The sequence below is a fragment of the Cebus imitator genome, unplaced genomic scaffold, assembly GCF_001604975.1.
Source record: "Cebus imitator isolate Cc_AM_T3 unplaced genomic scaffold, Cebus_imitator-1.0 Scaffold429, whole genome shotgun sequence".
Classification (NCBI taxonomy): domain Eukaryota; kingdom Metazoa; phylum Chordata; class Mammalia; order Primates; family Cebidae; genus Cebus; species Cebus imitator.
In genome coordinates, this window is record NW_016107744.1 from 705004 (window position 1) to 722243 (window position 17240).

Below are 17240 nucleotides of genomic sequence, written 5' to 3' on the forward strand. Positions count from 1 at the left end.
AACTCCTGACCTCAGATGATCTGTGCACCTTGGCCTCCCAAAGTGCTGGGATTACAGGCTTGAGCCACCACACCCAGCCAGATTATTATTTCTATGATATCACAATTAATTATTGAACAATAAAAGTGAACAGTGAGTGCACAGCACAGGTTTCTGAGTTCACAGTGTGCTGTGCACTCACAGACATTATCTCATCTAATCCTCATAATTCTATAAAGGTTTTATAGAGGAGGCTGAGTCCTGGAGATAATAACTTGCCCAGTGTTAGGCAGCTTTCAGAGATCAGATTTGAAATGAAGTCATTCTGACTCTTAGGTTACTAATCCTTATGATGTATAGCCTCATGCTGTTTTCTCTATTTCTACATACCTGATGATAAGAACAATGCAGGAGAAGCCAGGCTAGGATCATTTTAGTGGAAGACAAAGGTAGTATTTGGAGAAATGAAAGAACGGAATAGTCATTGTGGGGAAATACTGCTTTTTGCCTTAATTTTTTTTTTTAACTTGAGTTTACATTTCTTATCTCTTGTCACCATTAGATTGGTAGCTTTATAGTCCCAGATCAGGAGCAAATCTTGGGAAAAAGAGCAAGGAGTTGATTTCCCCTGCGTTTTGATCTAGATGCTAGATGTTAGGCTAGACAGGAATATTTCAGACTGGAACAGTGAAGTAGTAGGCTACTTGTAGGTTTGGAGCTAAAGCTACAGCTAATCATTACCGAGTTTTGTGTAGCTTTGTGTGGTATATGGACTTACTAGGAGTGGAAGTGGCCACAGTAGATGAATGACTGAAGATTTAATATTTTGGGATTCTGATCATCTCTCTAAAAATAGAAAGAAATTATCAGCATATACCATGAAGTCAAGGAAACCCCAAGAGCTCGTTACTTGTCCAAGGTCACAAAGTAACATTAAAAAAAAAAAAATCACCTAAGTTAAATAAGCTCATGAATAGTTTATTTAAAGTGTGTGTGTGTTTGTGTGTGTGTGTGTGTGTGTGTGTGTGTGTGTGTGTGTGTGTGTGTATAATGTTCAGTGAAGTACCTTTTATGTGGCCCCTGTATAAAAGTTGAAGGCACAGCATTAAATTGAACCTCAGGGAAGATACTTTTACTGGAGCATCAGAGGGAGTGGCTGCCAGATATTGAATTGCTTTCTTTAAAAATGTTAATATATAAAATGTATATTTTTAATGTTCATATTATGACAAGTCTCAGGAATATTGGATCTGGTAACCTACTGTCTCAAGTAGGGTCAGATACTCCATTTAATATTATATAATGTTTATTAATGATTAGTGTGAAGTATAAAAAGCTCTCACTTTCTTCTGTTGACAAGTATGACATGGAATTTTGCTTGGAATTCAGGTTTGGGAGAATTCTGAGAGCTCAGAGACTGATTTGAGTAATAGTAAAACTCCAGTCTCCCATTAAAAAAAGGAATTCTGAGAGCTTCTTTACTACTTTTCCCAAACTTATTAGGATAACTTAGAGAATTAAAAAAAATAAAAGTTTCTTGGACCTCATTACAGATATACTAAATCAGAATCTCTATGGAAGGAGCTAAGAATTAATTCCCTTTTTTCACCCCACCTTTCTTCCTTCCACAAATATTTTTGAGTGGCTTTTTTGTACCAGGCATTGTGTGCTGTTAATTCTGATTTAGTGTACACGCACACTGGTGTTAGAGAGCAACTTATTTTTTCTGACACAGTGCAAGAAACGAACTTTTCTTCACATTTAGCTGAAATCATAATCCCTGTAACCTTTACTTAACTGATTTTTAAAGTGAACTTTTTATTGTATGTACAGAAAATTTTGCAAATCTTCAATAACATAATTTTCACAAAATGAAAATCTCACAGTGTAAGCAGTACCTAAGGACCCTGAGTTGTGTTGCTTTTTCATCCCAACACTCAAGAGTTGTTTTCCCCTCACCATTCCCTACCCCCCCATCACTATTCTTTTTATTGTGTGAATTATTTTCGTTTTGAACTTTATGTAAATGGCATCATGTAATATTAACTCTTTTTGTATCTGTTTTTTTTGGCTTTACATTACATTTCTAAGATTTCTCTATGTCGTATATAGTTGTAGTTCATTTTATTCTGTTTGCTGTCTAATACTTTATGAATACTCCACAGTTTATCCATTTTGCTATTGATGGACATTTGCATTATTTTTCCCACTTCTTGATTTTTATTATCTGTAGTAGTAGTTCAGCGTTATTGTCTCTTCTGTTTTATTAGTTAACTTTGAAATAATATTACCTCTCAGGATTATGATGATTATATAATGATTTGAAAAATACTTGGCATAGAGATAGACATTTGACAAGAATTTATTCTTTACTCTTTATATATAATAACTCTTAAAGCATTTGAAGACTACTTAAACAGTTCACTGTAAGTCTTCAATTCTCTAGATCTTCAGCTGTTTTTTCTGTGGCCTACCTTCTAGACGTTCCGATTATCCTGCTCATTTTGTCTCTTAGGTTTATTTCACTATTATCAGTATGTCTCCCACACTTGGAGATAAATGATAGAATCCAAATGTTGTTGAGTCAGTATGTTACAGGTCCTGTCTCTCTCCTGACACTGGCCTTCTATCAAGATTGACCGAGATTGCTTAAAACTTTTTAGCAGACATGTCAACTAGTCTCTTACATAGATTATAGTTATCCAAAATCTCAAGTCCTTTTTTTAAAAGTATTCCAATTCAGTCAGGTTTTTTCCAGCTTGTTCTCATGTAATTATTTAAAGCTAAGTAGAAATTTCAGCTCGTCATGTTTTTGAATCTTTATGTTTGATACACAGTCTACTAGCATTTTCATGTGTAAATTAAATACTTAACCTTCTGAGTCCTTATCTAAGCCACTGATATTCATGTGCTAACCAGTAATGGAGAACCCCATGTTTCAATAGCAGAGGCTTTTCCCTCTAGGTTGTCATTAATCCATTGATAGGCACCCTTGGCTATGGCTGATAGTATTCTGCATATGGTCTATCCTTAACATTTGTGTATTTCTTGAACAAATACTTATTATTAATCATAGTCACCATTTCTTGAGTGCCAGGCCCTGTTTTAAGAACTACACATTTTTTATTTCATTTAAGCCTCCTGACAATGCTGCAGGAAGAACATTTCATTTTGTATATGAAAAAATGTGCTTAGAGAGCTTGAAACTTCCCAAAGTCACATAGCTTGTTAAAAGTAGACCTGGAATTTTAACTCAGATCTGCCTGCCACTTCAAGCCCATATCCTTAAAATCCTTAATAAACTCTTCATTGCTTACTATGTGCCAGGCTTTGGGAATAGTGTAGTGAATAAGTAAACAAAATAGATATGGTTCTTGCCCTCCCAGAGTTTCTTGTGTAAGAAAAGAGAGGAAAACAAGCTACCATAATACATTGTAATAAATGCTATGAAAGGAAAATGCAGAGTGGAGTGCTGTGAGAGCCCAAAAGCAAACCAACTAGATTTGGGTCACAAGGCAGAGATAAGGGAAAATTTCCTAGCCCAAGTGTTGGATAAACTAAGTTAGTTAGATGAAGCCAGTAGGGATGGTGGTAGAAAGTGTGTTACCAGCTGGGCGCAGTGGCTCATGCCTGTTATCCCAGCACTTTGGGAGGCCTAGGCGGCGGATCATTTAAGGTCAGGAGTTTGAGACCAATGTGACCACCATGGTGAAACTCTGTCTCTAAAATCCAAAAAAAAATAGTCAGGCATGCAGTGGTGGTGCATGCCTGCAGTCCCAGCTACTCAGGAGGCTGAGGCCAGGACAATCACTTGAACCTGGGAGGTGGAGGTTGCAGTGAGCCAAGATCACATCATGGCATTTCAGCCTGGGCAAGAGATCAAGACTCCATCTAGGCCAGGCGCGGTGGCTCAAGCCTGTAATCCCAGCACTTTGGGAGGCCGAGGCAGGTGGATCACGAGGTCAAGAGATTGAGACCATCCTGGTCAACATGGTGAAACCCCTGTCTCTACTAAAAATACAAAACATTAGCTGGGCATGGTGGCGCGTGCCTGTAGTTCCAGCTGCTCGGGAGGCTGAGGCAGGAGAATTGCCTGAACCCAGGAGGCGGAGGTTGCGGTGAGCCAAGTTCGCGCCATTGCACTCCAGCCTGGGTAACAAGAGTGAAACTCCGTCTCAAAAAAAAAAAAAAAAACACTCCATCTAAAAAAAAAAAAAAAAGTGAACATTTATTCTCTCATAACAATATTGATTTTCCATTTGATCATTCATTGTGATGAATGTCATTAATATTAATAACTGTTCTTTATTGAACATGTACTATATGCTAGGCCTTTTATACATCTTATTTGCACATCAACCCTGCATGGTTTGTTAGCAACACATGCCTAAAGTAAGATTAACTAATTTGCCCAAAACGTTACAGTTATGGCCAGGCGTGGTGACTCTCGTTTTTAATCCCAGCACTTTGGGAAGCCAAGGTGGGCAGATTGCTTGAGTTCCGGAGTTTGAGACCAACCTGGGCAACATTGCAAAACCCCATCTCTACCAAAAAAAAAAAAAAAAAAAAATACAAAAAATTAGCCAGGTGTGGTGGCATGTACCTGTAGTCCCAGCTGCTCAGGGAACTGACACAGGAGGATGGTTTAAGCCTGGGAGGTGGAGCCTACAGAGAGCCGTGTTCACACCACTGCACTCCAGCCTGAGTGACAGAGCAAGACCCTATTTCAGAAAAAAGCAAAAGAAAAAGAAATTACAGTTATGGAGTAAGCAAGGACTTAAAAACAAGTTTTAGTACATTTAAAAGTTTTTTGAAAGCTTCTTTCCGCTATGCCCTACAGCTATCCATTCTAAGCATAATATGATTCTAGTTCTTTATCATTATTAGACCATTTGCCCTTAGCAGTGGGCATATCCCTTCTAGGTTCTTAACTCAAATATGTATTTTTAAGAAAGATGAAGTTTTGCTCTTCTTAACTTAGAGGGTAGCTTTTTCCCTCCCTTTCCAATAGTCTCAGCCTGTTTATTTATTTTTTCATTCTTTATAGTACCATACTTTTAAGTAGGTGCTTACTTTGGTTATTGTCCTTATTTTCATTTGTTTTAAGCCTATCAGAAAGTTCGTTATATAGCTGCGCATTAGTATTGAAGCAGGTATGAGTCTCAAAGCCTTACTCCTTAGCTGTCTTGCTTTTGAAAAAATATAGAAACTAAAAAGGTTTTTCAGCTTTGGAAAAACGTCAGTCATTAGCAAGTCGGTTTTCTGCAGTGCATTCTGTGCAATCAATCCATTGTGAACACTGATTATTCACAGATAATAGGTAAATTTAAAATGTTTTAAGTTTAATAGGTTATTAAGATAGATAGCTATTTTATTAATGGCCTGATTTATTACAATTAGTCATTTAAAATATTATTAAATAATAAAGCAGTGTCTAAATAATTTCTGCTAAATGTTCATTTGAGGCAGTAAAATGATTGTCTATTTTTCCTGTCTTCACTCTTTTAATAGGTATTGATGAAACTGATGGAATTTGGAAAATGAGGCATTAAAGACCTAGAAAAATAATTGCATAGGGTTTTAGGCAATTGGAACAAAATTCATATTGCTGTGTTTAGTAGGAAGCGATCTTGTTTTACTTTTATGAGGCAGAATCTTGTTCCTGTTTCCTGGAGCCACTGGCCACCAGGTGGTGCTTTTTGCCTTCTTTGCAGAATAAAATGACTTGGCTTTTCCTCTGGTTACTGTCAGACATTGACCATCATATTTAACAAATTAAAATTTTCAATGACAAATATAATGTAGCAAGTTAGAACTAATATGAAATTTCTTGCTGTGGTAAATAGCAGCTCAAAGAAGGAAAAGTTTATTACTGAATTTGTTGGTATCCACTGAGCTTTATTATTGTCTACTTCCATCTCTCTCATTCTTATGCTATGGTGGCAAATAGTTTCTTACAGTTGCCAGCAACTACGTTCTCAGATTATTTGAGGTCCTCAGTATACAGAACCTTTGGAATTACCCACCTCAGTGTTAAACGTTATATCTTTTATTGGATGCTTATTTCAATGCCTTATCTGAAATCATCTCCTAGAATCTGTATGGTTCCACAAAAAAAAGTAACCTTATCTGTAAGATTTCTCTTTTCTCCCTAAAAGTTATAATAGAAGAATAAAAATATTTTTTTTGAAGTCTCCTTCCGTAGGGTGTTTTTCCCTATCGTTATCTAAACTTTTAGCACTCTGTGTGTCCAGCCAACTCATCTTAACTCCAGGGAATCAGTCTTTTGCAGTTTCTTCATTTTCATTTTGGTGGCTTTTTAAAAAAGCATTCAGCTTGGTTTCATTGCTAAGGAGAGCTAACCTTATTTATAATAATTTTAAATCTGCATGGTGTACATATACTAAGTTCTAATAACTCACTAAAATTGTTTTTTAAACAAACAATACAGTTTTTTCCCTTATGATTGTGGAGTACTTAAACATCTGCACACTTTAATTTTTACTTTAACCAGCTTGTATTATCCAAGAAACTAAAATACTTGTAGGATCCAAGAGGCTAGCTTAATGTATTTTAGTAAACACTAAGATAGCAATACTTTATATTGACTGGCTCTAAGTTAATGGGAACTGTAGAAAATTTTGCTCTTACTTTTGATCATTTATACTTGGCTAAGAATCATAGTCATCTCTGTCAGAGGCTGCAGATGCAGGAAAGGTATGAATTGAGCCATTTGAAGGAATATGAGGCATGATCAGCCCTCAGATCACAGGACTTAACTTGATAATTTCAAAACATTTAAAAAGTCTGGTGGGAATTTGTAGTATTTTTGCTGGTAGTTAAAATGGCAATTTTATATTTAGAATTGGCTTAATTTTATTAAAGAAATAAATCAGCATAAAGATAAATATTTACTTTTTTTAAAATAGGTAATAAAATAGACTTGGAAAAGGAGAGACATGTTTCCATTCAAGAAGCAGAATCGTAAGTACTGTGACCCTCCCATTCCCCATTACTCCCCAGTAGAAGTCTTCCTCTTTGTATATTTTGCTTTACTATTTAGGTATTATTCAAATCTCTTAACATACATTGAGGTATTAGATTCAGTGAAGCATGTTTACGTGGTAATTTCTGGACTTGTGGCAATAAAAATATTCTGCTTTTACTTCCATTTTTGACTTCAGTAAAAAATATCTGTGTTATATAACAAAACTATTATGATCAAACAGTCAGTAAGTCACAAAAACTTTTAAAGCATTTGAGTTCCAAATTAATCTATAAAAATTTCAAGTCTTGTTATACTTGTATTAGTTAAAATTTGGTTTAATGTATAGGGAAGTTAAATAACTATATAAACTTAATTTCACTAAACTTGAGTAAATTAATGTCACTAAAACTATTACTATAAAAAGTTTCAAAAAGCAGTTAAGACAAAATCATGAATAATATTTTACATCAATCACTGATGTTACTTTTTTTTAAGGTATGCAGAATCTGTGGGAGCAAAACATTATCATACTTCAGCCAAACAGAACAAAGGAATTGAGGAACTCTTTCTTGACCTTTGTAAAAGTACGTATATTCAGATTTAGTTTGTTTAGGAATGGTTTTTATTTTTTACTTTTTAAAAAATAATGTATCTGTTTTATATCAGTGTTACTTTTTGAAGAATTGGTTCTTTTTAAACTATTGACTATTGGTAGAATTTCTAAAGTGCTGTAACTATTTTTTTAAAGCTTAAATACCTACTTAAGCCCTATTTCAAGCAGTAATTATGGTTAAGAAATCATATGTATGGTATGGGCCAAATATATAGGCATAACTATTAAAAGTGGAAGGGGAATTTACTTTTTAAAACATACTTAAGATCTATAACAACCTGTTGCAGTGAATGGACCTTACTTGGACACTGATTTGTCAAACTAATGAACAAGAATGTGAAATAAGAATTTTGATGATATTAAGGTATTATTAATTTTTAGGTGTGATTATGGTATTGTGGTCATGCTTTATAAAAGGACTTTTTATCATTTAAAGACACATTAAAATAAGGAATAAAATTATGGGTCTGAGATTTGGTTCACAATAATAGTAGGGAGGCTTAGGGTGATGGATTTTCATTATGCTGTATTAATACTTTATGTTTGGAAGTTTCCGTATTAAAAAGTTTATAGTTTTAAAGAAAAAGGAAAATAACTCCTTTTCTCATATTACCAATATAATGCATATCTGAGTTTATGGACTTTAGACTCTTGAGAATTTGATGAAATCATGGTTTTCTCTCTAGAAGAGAATGTTGATGTATATGTGTGTGTGTGTACACATAACACTCACACACTTTGGAATAAATTAGTTTTATGAAACCCTCAAGTCATTCATAATTCTTCTAGAGTAGTGATTATCTAACTGATATCCCTGATCAGCAGCATCAATATCACTTGAGAATGTGTCAGAAATGCAAATTCTTGGGCTCTCCAAGCCTACCGAATCAGAATTTCTAGGGATGGTGCCCAGAATCTTTGTTTTAATAAACTCTTTGTATGATTCCAATTAACAGTAAAATATAAGAACCGATGCAGTGAATAACCACTTGGGGACCAAATGCATATTTTGATTTAGTAGGTCTGGGATAGATTGAGGTCCTCATTTCTACAAGCACCCAAGTGGTAGTCATGTTAGTCCTCAGGATATCCTCCTTCCCTCCCTTCCTCCCTTCCTCCCTTCCTTCTGTCTGTCCATTTATCCATCCGTCTGTCCATCCTGCAATGCACTGGGTCAGTGGCTTCCAAATGTTATAAATGTCACATCTTCAAAACAATTTTTGCATGCTCCACATGTTTATTTAGATGTACAAGTACTAATATGTACATTTAAAAACATACCTAAAAAATAGAAATTTTGAAAAGTTGAGAAAAATAAGTACATAAAGAATTTGTAATGTTTTCTTATTTCATCTTGGATTGTCCTACATACCTCAACTTGGAAACCATTGATCAAGAGCAGTCTCTAAACCCAAATTTAAGAACCCTTATTCTATTTTAAGGACCCTCTTTTCTTCTTTCATCTTGTCACATTTGTGTTTTGAAAATATTTTGTCGCAGTCTGTGTCTTGTATTCCCATTTTTCTTAACTGTATGTCTTAAAGAGCAGTTTTAAGTTTCAGTGAGTTCCAGTTTATCTAATTTTCTTTTATGATTCATGTTTTATGTCCTACATGAGAACTCTGTGTAAGCCAAAGTCACAAAAGTTTTCTATAAAGATTTTTCTCCTGTGTTTTCTTCTAGACATTTTGTTTCACATTTTACATTTAACTGTGTGATTCATTTTTCATTAGTTTTTTGCATAAGGTGTTAAGGTATGGGTTAAATTTTTTTTTTTTTAACTATAGATATCCAGCTCTCTTAATAGTGCTGTTTCTTGAAAATACTATTCTTTCTTTGTTTAATAATCTTGGCAAACATGTCAAAAATCAAGAGACCATATCTATTGAGGCCTATTTCTGGACTCTGTTTTTTTTGTTCCATTGATCTCTGTATTTCTCCTATCATCACCTCACTGTTTTGATTAGTGTGGCTTTATACTAGTTCTTGAAATCAGATAGTGTGAGTCTTCAGCTTTGTTCTTTGAAGTTCCTTCATCTTAAACTCCATTATTCTTCAAATATCACCGTGGTTGGGAAAGTGGCTTGTATCTATAAGCTCAGTGCTTTGTCAGGCCAAGGCAGTAGGATTGCTTGAGCCCAGAAGTTTGAGACGAGCCTGTGCAACATAGTGAGACCCCCATCTCTACCAAAAAAAAAAAAAAAATCAGCGAGGCATGGTGGTGCATACCTGTAATTCCAGCTAATCAGGAGACTGAGGCAGGAGGATCACTTGAACCCAGAAGTTAGAGACTGCAGTGAGCGATGATCACACCACTGCACATCCAGCCTGGGCATAAAGTGAGACCCTGCCTCTAAAAACTAAAAATAAAAAAAAAAACGACTTACTTAAAGTATTACATTTCTAGTTGAAGAATAAATCCTGCACCCGAAATATTACTTGGAGCAACTTGAATTTCTTTGACATATTTCTAAGAACTCTTGGAAAATCTTAAGGATTATACTTGTACACAGACATTTGTTCAGAGCAAAAAAATTTTTTTCTTTATTGATGTCACTGTGGCCATTATACCACTGGACAAATAAGCTTACTACTTGATACTAGTTTTTGACACTGTTTTTTAAAACATGCAGGTGAGGCGTGAGCTGACACAGTGTTCATTATGTTTATTTGTTGGTCAAAAGTCAGAAATAGCTATCATAGTGTTAACTGAAATTTTAGAAAGAGAAAACACAAAGGTTGTGGTCCTAATCATGTTTGCTTTCTCTCTGTCTTAGGGATGATAGAAACAGCACAGGTGGATGAGAGAGCGAAAGGCAATGGCTCTAGTCAACCGGGAACTGCAAGGCGAGGTGTACAGATTATTGATGATGAACCTCAAGCCCAGACCAGTGGTGGAGGGTGCTGTTCTTCTGGATAACTGTTCGCGCCTAAGAAATTAAAAGACAGAATAAAACTGTGGATCATTGCCCTCAACATGAAGACTGCCATATTCCAAGTCACATTATTTTACCAATGGAATTATAGAATTAACAGTATTTTAAATTACGTTTATAACACTGCAGAGACCTTAAGTGCTAAACTTAGTGGAGTTTGTGACCAGAGAATTGGCATTTTCTACAAATGTTAACAAAGCAATTACCAATGGCCTTTTTACATATTTTTTCTTTAATGAGGAATAATATGCATGTAGAAAAGACCTACTTAAAGGCTTCATTTATATTCTTTCAAATCAAATCTTTATTTAATAACTTATATATGTTGTTGGAATGGTTACATTTTTGCAGCCCTTTGTATTTTGTGGTAGTTTGAATTGTATCACTTCTAAACAGCAAACTGTTTCTGTTTCTGTTTTTGTTTTTAATTAGCAGATATCTGAAGTACTATTTTTGCAGGGTTTGCACAGGCCCATAACTGTCTACTACTTTGATATAATCTGTACACATCCTGTATGCTGAGCTGGTAAAATACATTGTAAATTACATATTAAATATTTTATCTGCTTTTACAAGCGCAAGGTGCAAAAATATGTACAATAGTCTCACTGATGACTGTAAAGTGAATTAACATTTGGTGATAATGCCTAAGCTTTTTTGACTCTAAAGATCATAGCTCCCCTTCACTTCTGTCTTAACTTGAACATGGCGCGTTTAAATTTTTATACATACTTTACTTGAATTATTGCTGTTATCATATATTTTTGCCTCTGTGAGTTCATCTGATGATTGAGCAGTAGCATTTGCCTTCTGGTTTTTTGTTTGTTTTTATAGAAGAGATGACTTCTGCTGATTTTGCTTTCGAATAGTTACCTTGGAAGAATTTGGGTGGCTCATGTTGAATTTCACTTCTGCAATAGCTTTAGTTTTCTCATAGGCTTTACATGAGATGGTTTCAGTGGTATGAGCAGGAGGAAGAGATCCCAGATAGTAGCCAGTCACCAAGACTCATTCATATAGCATGTAGTTTATGTTCCTGAGGCAGCACTTTCAGATCCTTTGTGAGCAAGTTCTGTTTGTTCATTGCTTGCCAGAGATGAACACAGAATGTTCTGTTTCATTTTATAAGAACTATCCTGAGTTTCTATGGAAGGAAACATGACAGTTATAGTGAACACTGGAAAGATTTATTAAAGAATTGTTTGTGTATACTTTATAAATTAGTCCCTCATTAGATTTTTTTCTTAAGCCTAAGACTGAACTTAAATGTGTTAATTTTAGTAGAATCAGGCACTGCTCACAGAAGGAACACAGATTGTGGAAATTAACATAAATTGTTCTTGTTCTAATATATATATTTTTTCATTTCTGTCCTGCTTGGAAAACTAGTAAATGTTATGTCTAAGATAAAATGGAATGGTCCCTGGATTTACTTCTTATAAGAAGCAGTAGTATGTAATAAAGCTGTTAGCATGAGCAATTAAGAGGCTATAAAGAGATTATAGTTACAAAAGAAATACTGCCATGTTTTTAAGTTAATATCTTAAACCTTCCCAAATGGGTTAAAAGTGGAATGAACTGACACCCTGATGTTATGATGTTAGAATTTTAACTAGAAGGCGTTCTGTGAGCCTTCACTTTACCTTAATTATTGTCCTTGCTAAACTCAACACAGAACTTTCTGTTAAGTGTTTTTGAGGAAGTTGGGGTGGGAAGAGTCAGGGAGATAAGCTAAAATTGTCTTCTTTTATGGGGTAATTGTACTCTGTACTCCGTTGGTTTCCTGTGAAGTTAGTATTTATGTGGGGGTGGGGAAGGCAACAAGAATCGTGAGTATCACAGGATACTTTGTTTTTGCCCCCCTGGCTTTTTCAGACAGAGTAAAGAAAGCTTTTCCATTCTTATGTTGTAGATGTAGATGGGAAATAAGCTTTTCTCACTGCAGTGAAGTATGTTATAAAAACTAGAGAGGCTGGGCACAGAGGCATGCACCTGTAGGCCCAGCTACTTGGGAGACTGAGGCAGGAGGGTCACTTGAGCCCAGGATTTCAAATCCAGCCTAGGTAACACTGAGACGTCCATCTCTAAAAGACACAAAAACTAGTTAGAGATGAAATTGAGCTTTATTTTAAAAAACGTTCTAAAGCCTAATAATTGGAGAGCTACACTTCTTTTCAACCTAATTTAATGATACAATAGCTAAGTAGGAACCTCTGCTCCAGAATTGCCAGATAATTATTAATATGGTATAACTATTCTCCATATTTTGTTTTTCATTTTTCTCCTTTGGTTTCTGGGTTATCTTTCTTAACCTCATGTATTTCATCCTGTTTAGTGGGGGCCTGTAATTCAGGCTAATTCAATAGCAACAATAGACAACATGGTATGGCTGCTGTCACTTTAAAACCCAAAAGGTCTTTGGGTAGGAATAGGGTAATGAAAGAGGACCAATCAACTTTATATATACAAAGGAAAGACAAAGACATGATAAAATTTTTCTGACACTTTGTTCATCTCTCTAATACATCTTTTGCGTTCCTGTTCTGATAATTGTGCTATTAGGAGGAAGACATGAGTTATCACATTGTGTATTAAAAGTAGTAGGTAGGTTGAGCCAGTGTTTTTTGAACTAGTAAGCACATACAGTTAACTTATATAATTAAAAATTGGTTTAAGATAGATGATTTTAAAAAGCTGAGTATTATGTTAAAAGTATACATTGTTTCTGTAATGAAGATGGGTATTCTGCTTCTTGTTTTTCATTGTAATTATAGGGGAAGATTGTTTTTAAAAATGTATATTGCCGTGCTTTTGGGGTAAGCAGTAATATGAAAAGAAAAAAGCATTATGTTATTGTGTGAAATATGTGTTCAAATTTGTTTTGTCTGGGGTGTTGCCTAAGAATACCCTAAAGCTATGGCTGTTACTACATTGAAATCTTTTTTTTTTTTTTTAATAGTAGCCATATGTTATTAAAGTAAGGAAGAAGAGTAATACTTCACTTGTAGATTTTTAGGAATAAAAGATAAAATTGGAAAAATAGGAAAGGAGCATAGGGAGGAATAGAATGGACGTCAAGTAAATAAAAAACTACAACCTGACAATTTTTAAAATCACTTTGAAAAGTACATTACTTTTATCAAAGAGTTTCTAATTAAGGCAAACTATGCATTATGCCAAATATTAAGAACATTTTAAAAATTGACTGTGGTATTGTTTATTTCTTTTATTATGTAATTTGCAGTGTTCTATATTGTAAGTGCTACCAGGATTCTAGATCATTTATCATCCGTATTCTTCAGATAATATAGTTTACTCTTATAATTACCACTTACATTATCTCTAAAAGTAGTTTGATCTGTGCCTTTAACTTTTAGAATTTATCTTTTGACTTGTTTGCCATTGCAGAGTTTTCAGTTTTCTCTGTAGGTACAGTGTGACAAAGAGGGAATACATAATTTGTGACCATTTAAGATGTTGAGATTTTCTAGGAAGGGATGTAGATAGTCGTGACCAGCAGGAGCCTCACAATAATGTCAAAATATACAAAGACTGAGTAGATCCCTAACTACTAAGTTAAAAAATACATTACCTAGGCTTTAGTAGTTAAAAGCTGGGATTCACTGAACTGCATCTGCTTGATTTCATCATTTGCATTGATTTTAGTATGTTGCTGTTCTGTTATCTGTAATCGACTATAACAGAGTAATATATTTGGTGTCCTGGACCTAAATTCATGCTACACATATGTCTGACTTTGATGGCCTTTACCTTTTCAAGAAACCAGTTGCAATTTTGAGCAAAATTTTCCTAGTTGTAATATTTTAATAGTGCCATGTAATGGAAAAAATTTAGAAATACTCCGAAGAGAGTTTTCAATTTCAAAGCAGAAATACTTCTCTTCTAAATAAATACCACTTTAATTGATAGATCTTTAGCAGTGCTTGTGCTATCGAGGATTTATACATTTTTGCTTTTCTGGAAAACTGCTTTTACGTGCTAACCTTTCTACTGCAACATTTTCTCTTCAATAGATGAGTAAACATGGTGAGTTAATGTTACACAGCATACATACCCAGTTAGGACTCTTACTCTTAAAACACCTTACTCTATTTAGAAGTCTGCACATATTTTCAAATGTATCACATTAAAGCCACAAGTCAAGAGGTAGGGTTGACTACTTCAGTGGCCTTTAATCCCACCATAACACTTCTCACTCTTGATACTTCCTGGCAACTGTATCATCCCTTCAATATCAAGTACTTAAGAAAAATCTAAGATGATTTCTTTAAATTTGAACATGTGTAGAGCAATGGAGAAAGGTGAGGGTTAGCAAGGATAAAGTATGATAGTGCTGAAAAAGTGGTGGTATTTGCTAAACTAGCTCTAGTAGCAAGCTATTTTAAGGAAATCATATGTAGTACTTCCTAGAAATGTAAAAGTTCCTCATTTTGCATTTAATGTGAGAAATGTTCTAGGAAAAGAATAAAAAACATATACTGTCAAAGTGCCCTTTGGTAGTGATCCCAAATGGTAGTAACTATTGGTCTCTAATATACTCCTCAAATACCTTTTTGCTATGTATTGATATATATGTTTTCGTATCGAAATACATGTGGGTTTTAAATTTTCACATAAATTGTGTCTTGGCATATGTTTTGCCATTTGTCTTTTCTCTTGCCAATATGTCTAGGAGCTCCTTGGTAAATATAGACTTTTTCACTTCCTCCCACATCTCTATAGAGGTGTCTTGCCTTTTTTTATTATAAGTAACCATTGACTCCATGAAACCTGAAAAGGAATCTGTTCTGTTAGGTAGATTTCATTCGTATTCGAATTTATTTATTTTTTAATATATATTTATGTATTTTTGAGAGTGTCTTGCTCTGTCACCCAGACTGGAATGCCATGGCTCAATGATCACTGCATCCTTGAACTCCGGGACTCAAGCAATCCTCTTGCCTCAGCCTTCTGAGTAGCTGGAACTACATGTGTGAGCCACCATGCCTGGCTATTTTTTTTTTATTTTTTATTTTTAGTAGAGATGGGGTCTCGCTGTGTTGCCCAGACTGGTCTTGAACTCCTGGCCTCAACCAGTCTTCACACTTCAGCCTCCCAAAGTGCTGAGATTACGGATGTGAGCCACCATGTCCAGTCAGTATCATAGAATTTAAGTGCAAGCCAATGCTTAAGCAGAATCAGGGTCTGCTTTAAGCATGTGAATCAGGAAACTAGAAGGCATCTTACAATTTATTTGAAGTTCATTACTTTTGGCTTATGATTGACTGATTAGTACATGAAATCTAGGAGTTAACTTTAGCAGATTCTTTACTCAATATGTTTTTATTGGAGGGAAGAAGGAAAAGGAGGAAAGGTACAGTTGATGGGGAAAAGTACAAGATGAACTAAAATGTCTTTATGTAACTCTGACAGTAATTCCCATAACACAGGCATGATACTACCAAAAATTCAAACTTGTGTTTGACCTGTGCCTTTAATATAGAGTAAAAACAAAAGTCCCTTTTTAGATCTCCCTTCTCTTACCATCCCACATCCCTTTTTAGAGGTAACCAATCTTAACAGTTTGGTCTGTGTCTTTACAGTTTTACATTTATATTTGGCTTTTGTAAATTTTCCTTTCCCTGAATGGAACTTCTACCCTATATCAAGTTCCACCCTCAACTTACCAAGGCAAACTAGAATCATACTTCTTTTTCTAGAACTTTTTTTGGAAACAGGGTCTTGCTTTGTCACACAGACTAGAATGCAGTAGCATGATCATATCTCATTGCAGCCTCAAACTCCTGGGCTTAAGCAATCCTCCTGCCTCAGACTTCCTAGTAGCTGGGATTACAGGTGTATACCACCACCACGCCTAGCTAACTTTTTTGCTTTTTTTCTGGAGACGCTCTCACTTTTTGCCTAGGCTGGTTTTGAACTAGTTTTAAAGCAATCCTTCTGCCTTGTCCTCTCAGTGCTAGGATGACAGTCATGAGCCACCATGCCCACCCTAGAATCATACTTTTCTAAAGCAAGTTAAATCAGCAGTGATAGTTCCGGAACTAGAAGTTAACTGTTTACCGGACTTTTAAGATGGAAGTTTATCATAAAGCTTAAAGAAAAACTGTAGCAATCTGGGAAAGTAAAATCAAACTCTTGAATGCTATCCTCTGTGGAAATAGGGTTGGGAAAGAGCAATGTGCAAGTCCAAGCTCCTCAATACACATATAACTCTGGGTTGGGCTCATCCTCTTGGTGTATTTTCCTTCTTGGGGAGCATTGCAGTGCCCAACAATTTATAGGAGCTTCTCTGCACTGTCAAGGCTATAGCTTAGCATATCTGTGCTATGACAAGGTTAAGTGCATGCCCCAGAACGAACACATTTATTCATGTTTGACTTTAAATGAAAATTTGGAAGGCAGGTTAAGCACATATGTGAGCTTAATAATTGTTTCTATATCGTCTTGTAAAAATTTTTAAACACTCAGCTTTTTATGACTGTGATCAGTTTCACTCATTTGTTGAGTGTTGCCCGGTGCATAAACTGTTGTGTGCCTAGTGTACATACATGGGAGAACCAGATAACCAAAGGCCTTCCTTTATAGTTGGAACCTAAAGATGAGGAGGTGATATCTGTTGCTTATAGTCCAAGACATAAGTAATTTATCTGGGGATATAAGGTCACCGTGTACACATGTTCACATTCTGTATTTGATCAAATAT

General features: G+C 35.1%; 1 protein-coding gene across 1 annotated transcript in view; it reads left to right on the plus strand.

The window, feature by feature from the left end:
- RAB21 (RAB21, member RAS oncogene family) overlaps positions 1–14445 on the plus strand; it is a 35115-nt gene extending 20670 nt beyond the window's left edge. The window contains 3 exon segments of the mRNA XM_017510078.2: positions 6909–6963; positions 7463–7551; positions 10358–14445. Coding sequence (XP_017365567.1) covers positions 6909–6963; positions 7463–7551; positions 10358–10500 — 287 coding nt within the window. The 3' untranslated portion in view covers positions 10501–14445.
- The last annotated feature ends 2795 nt before the right edge of the window (positions 14446–17240 follow it).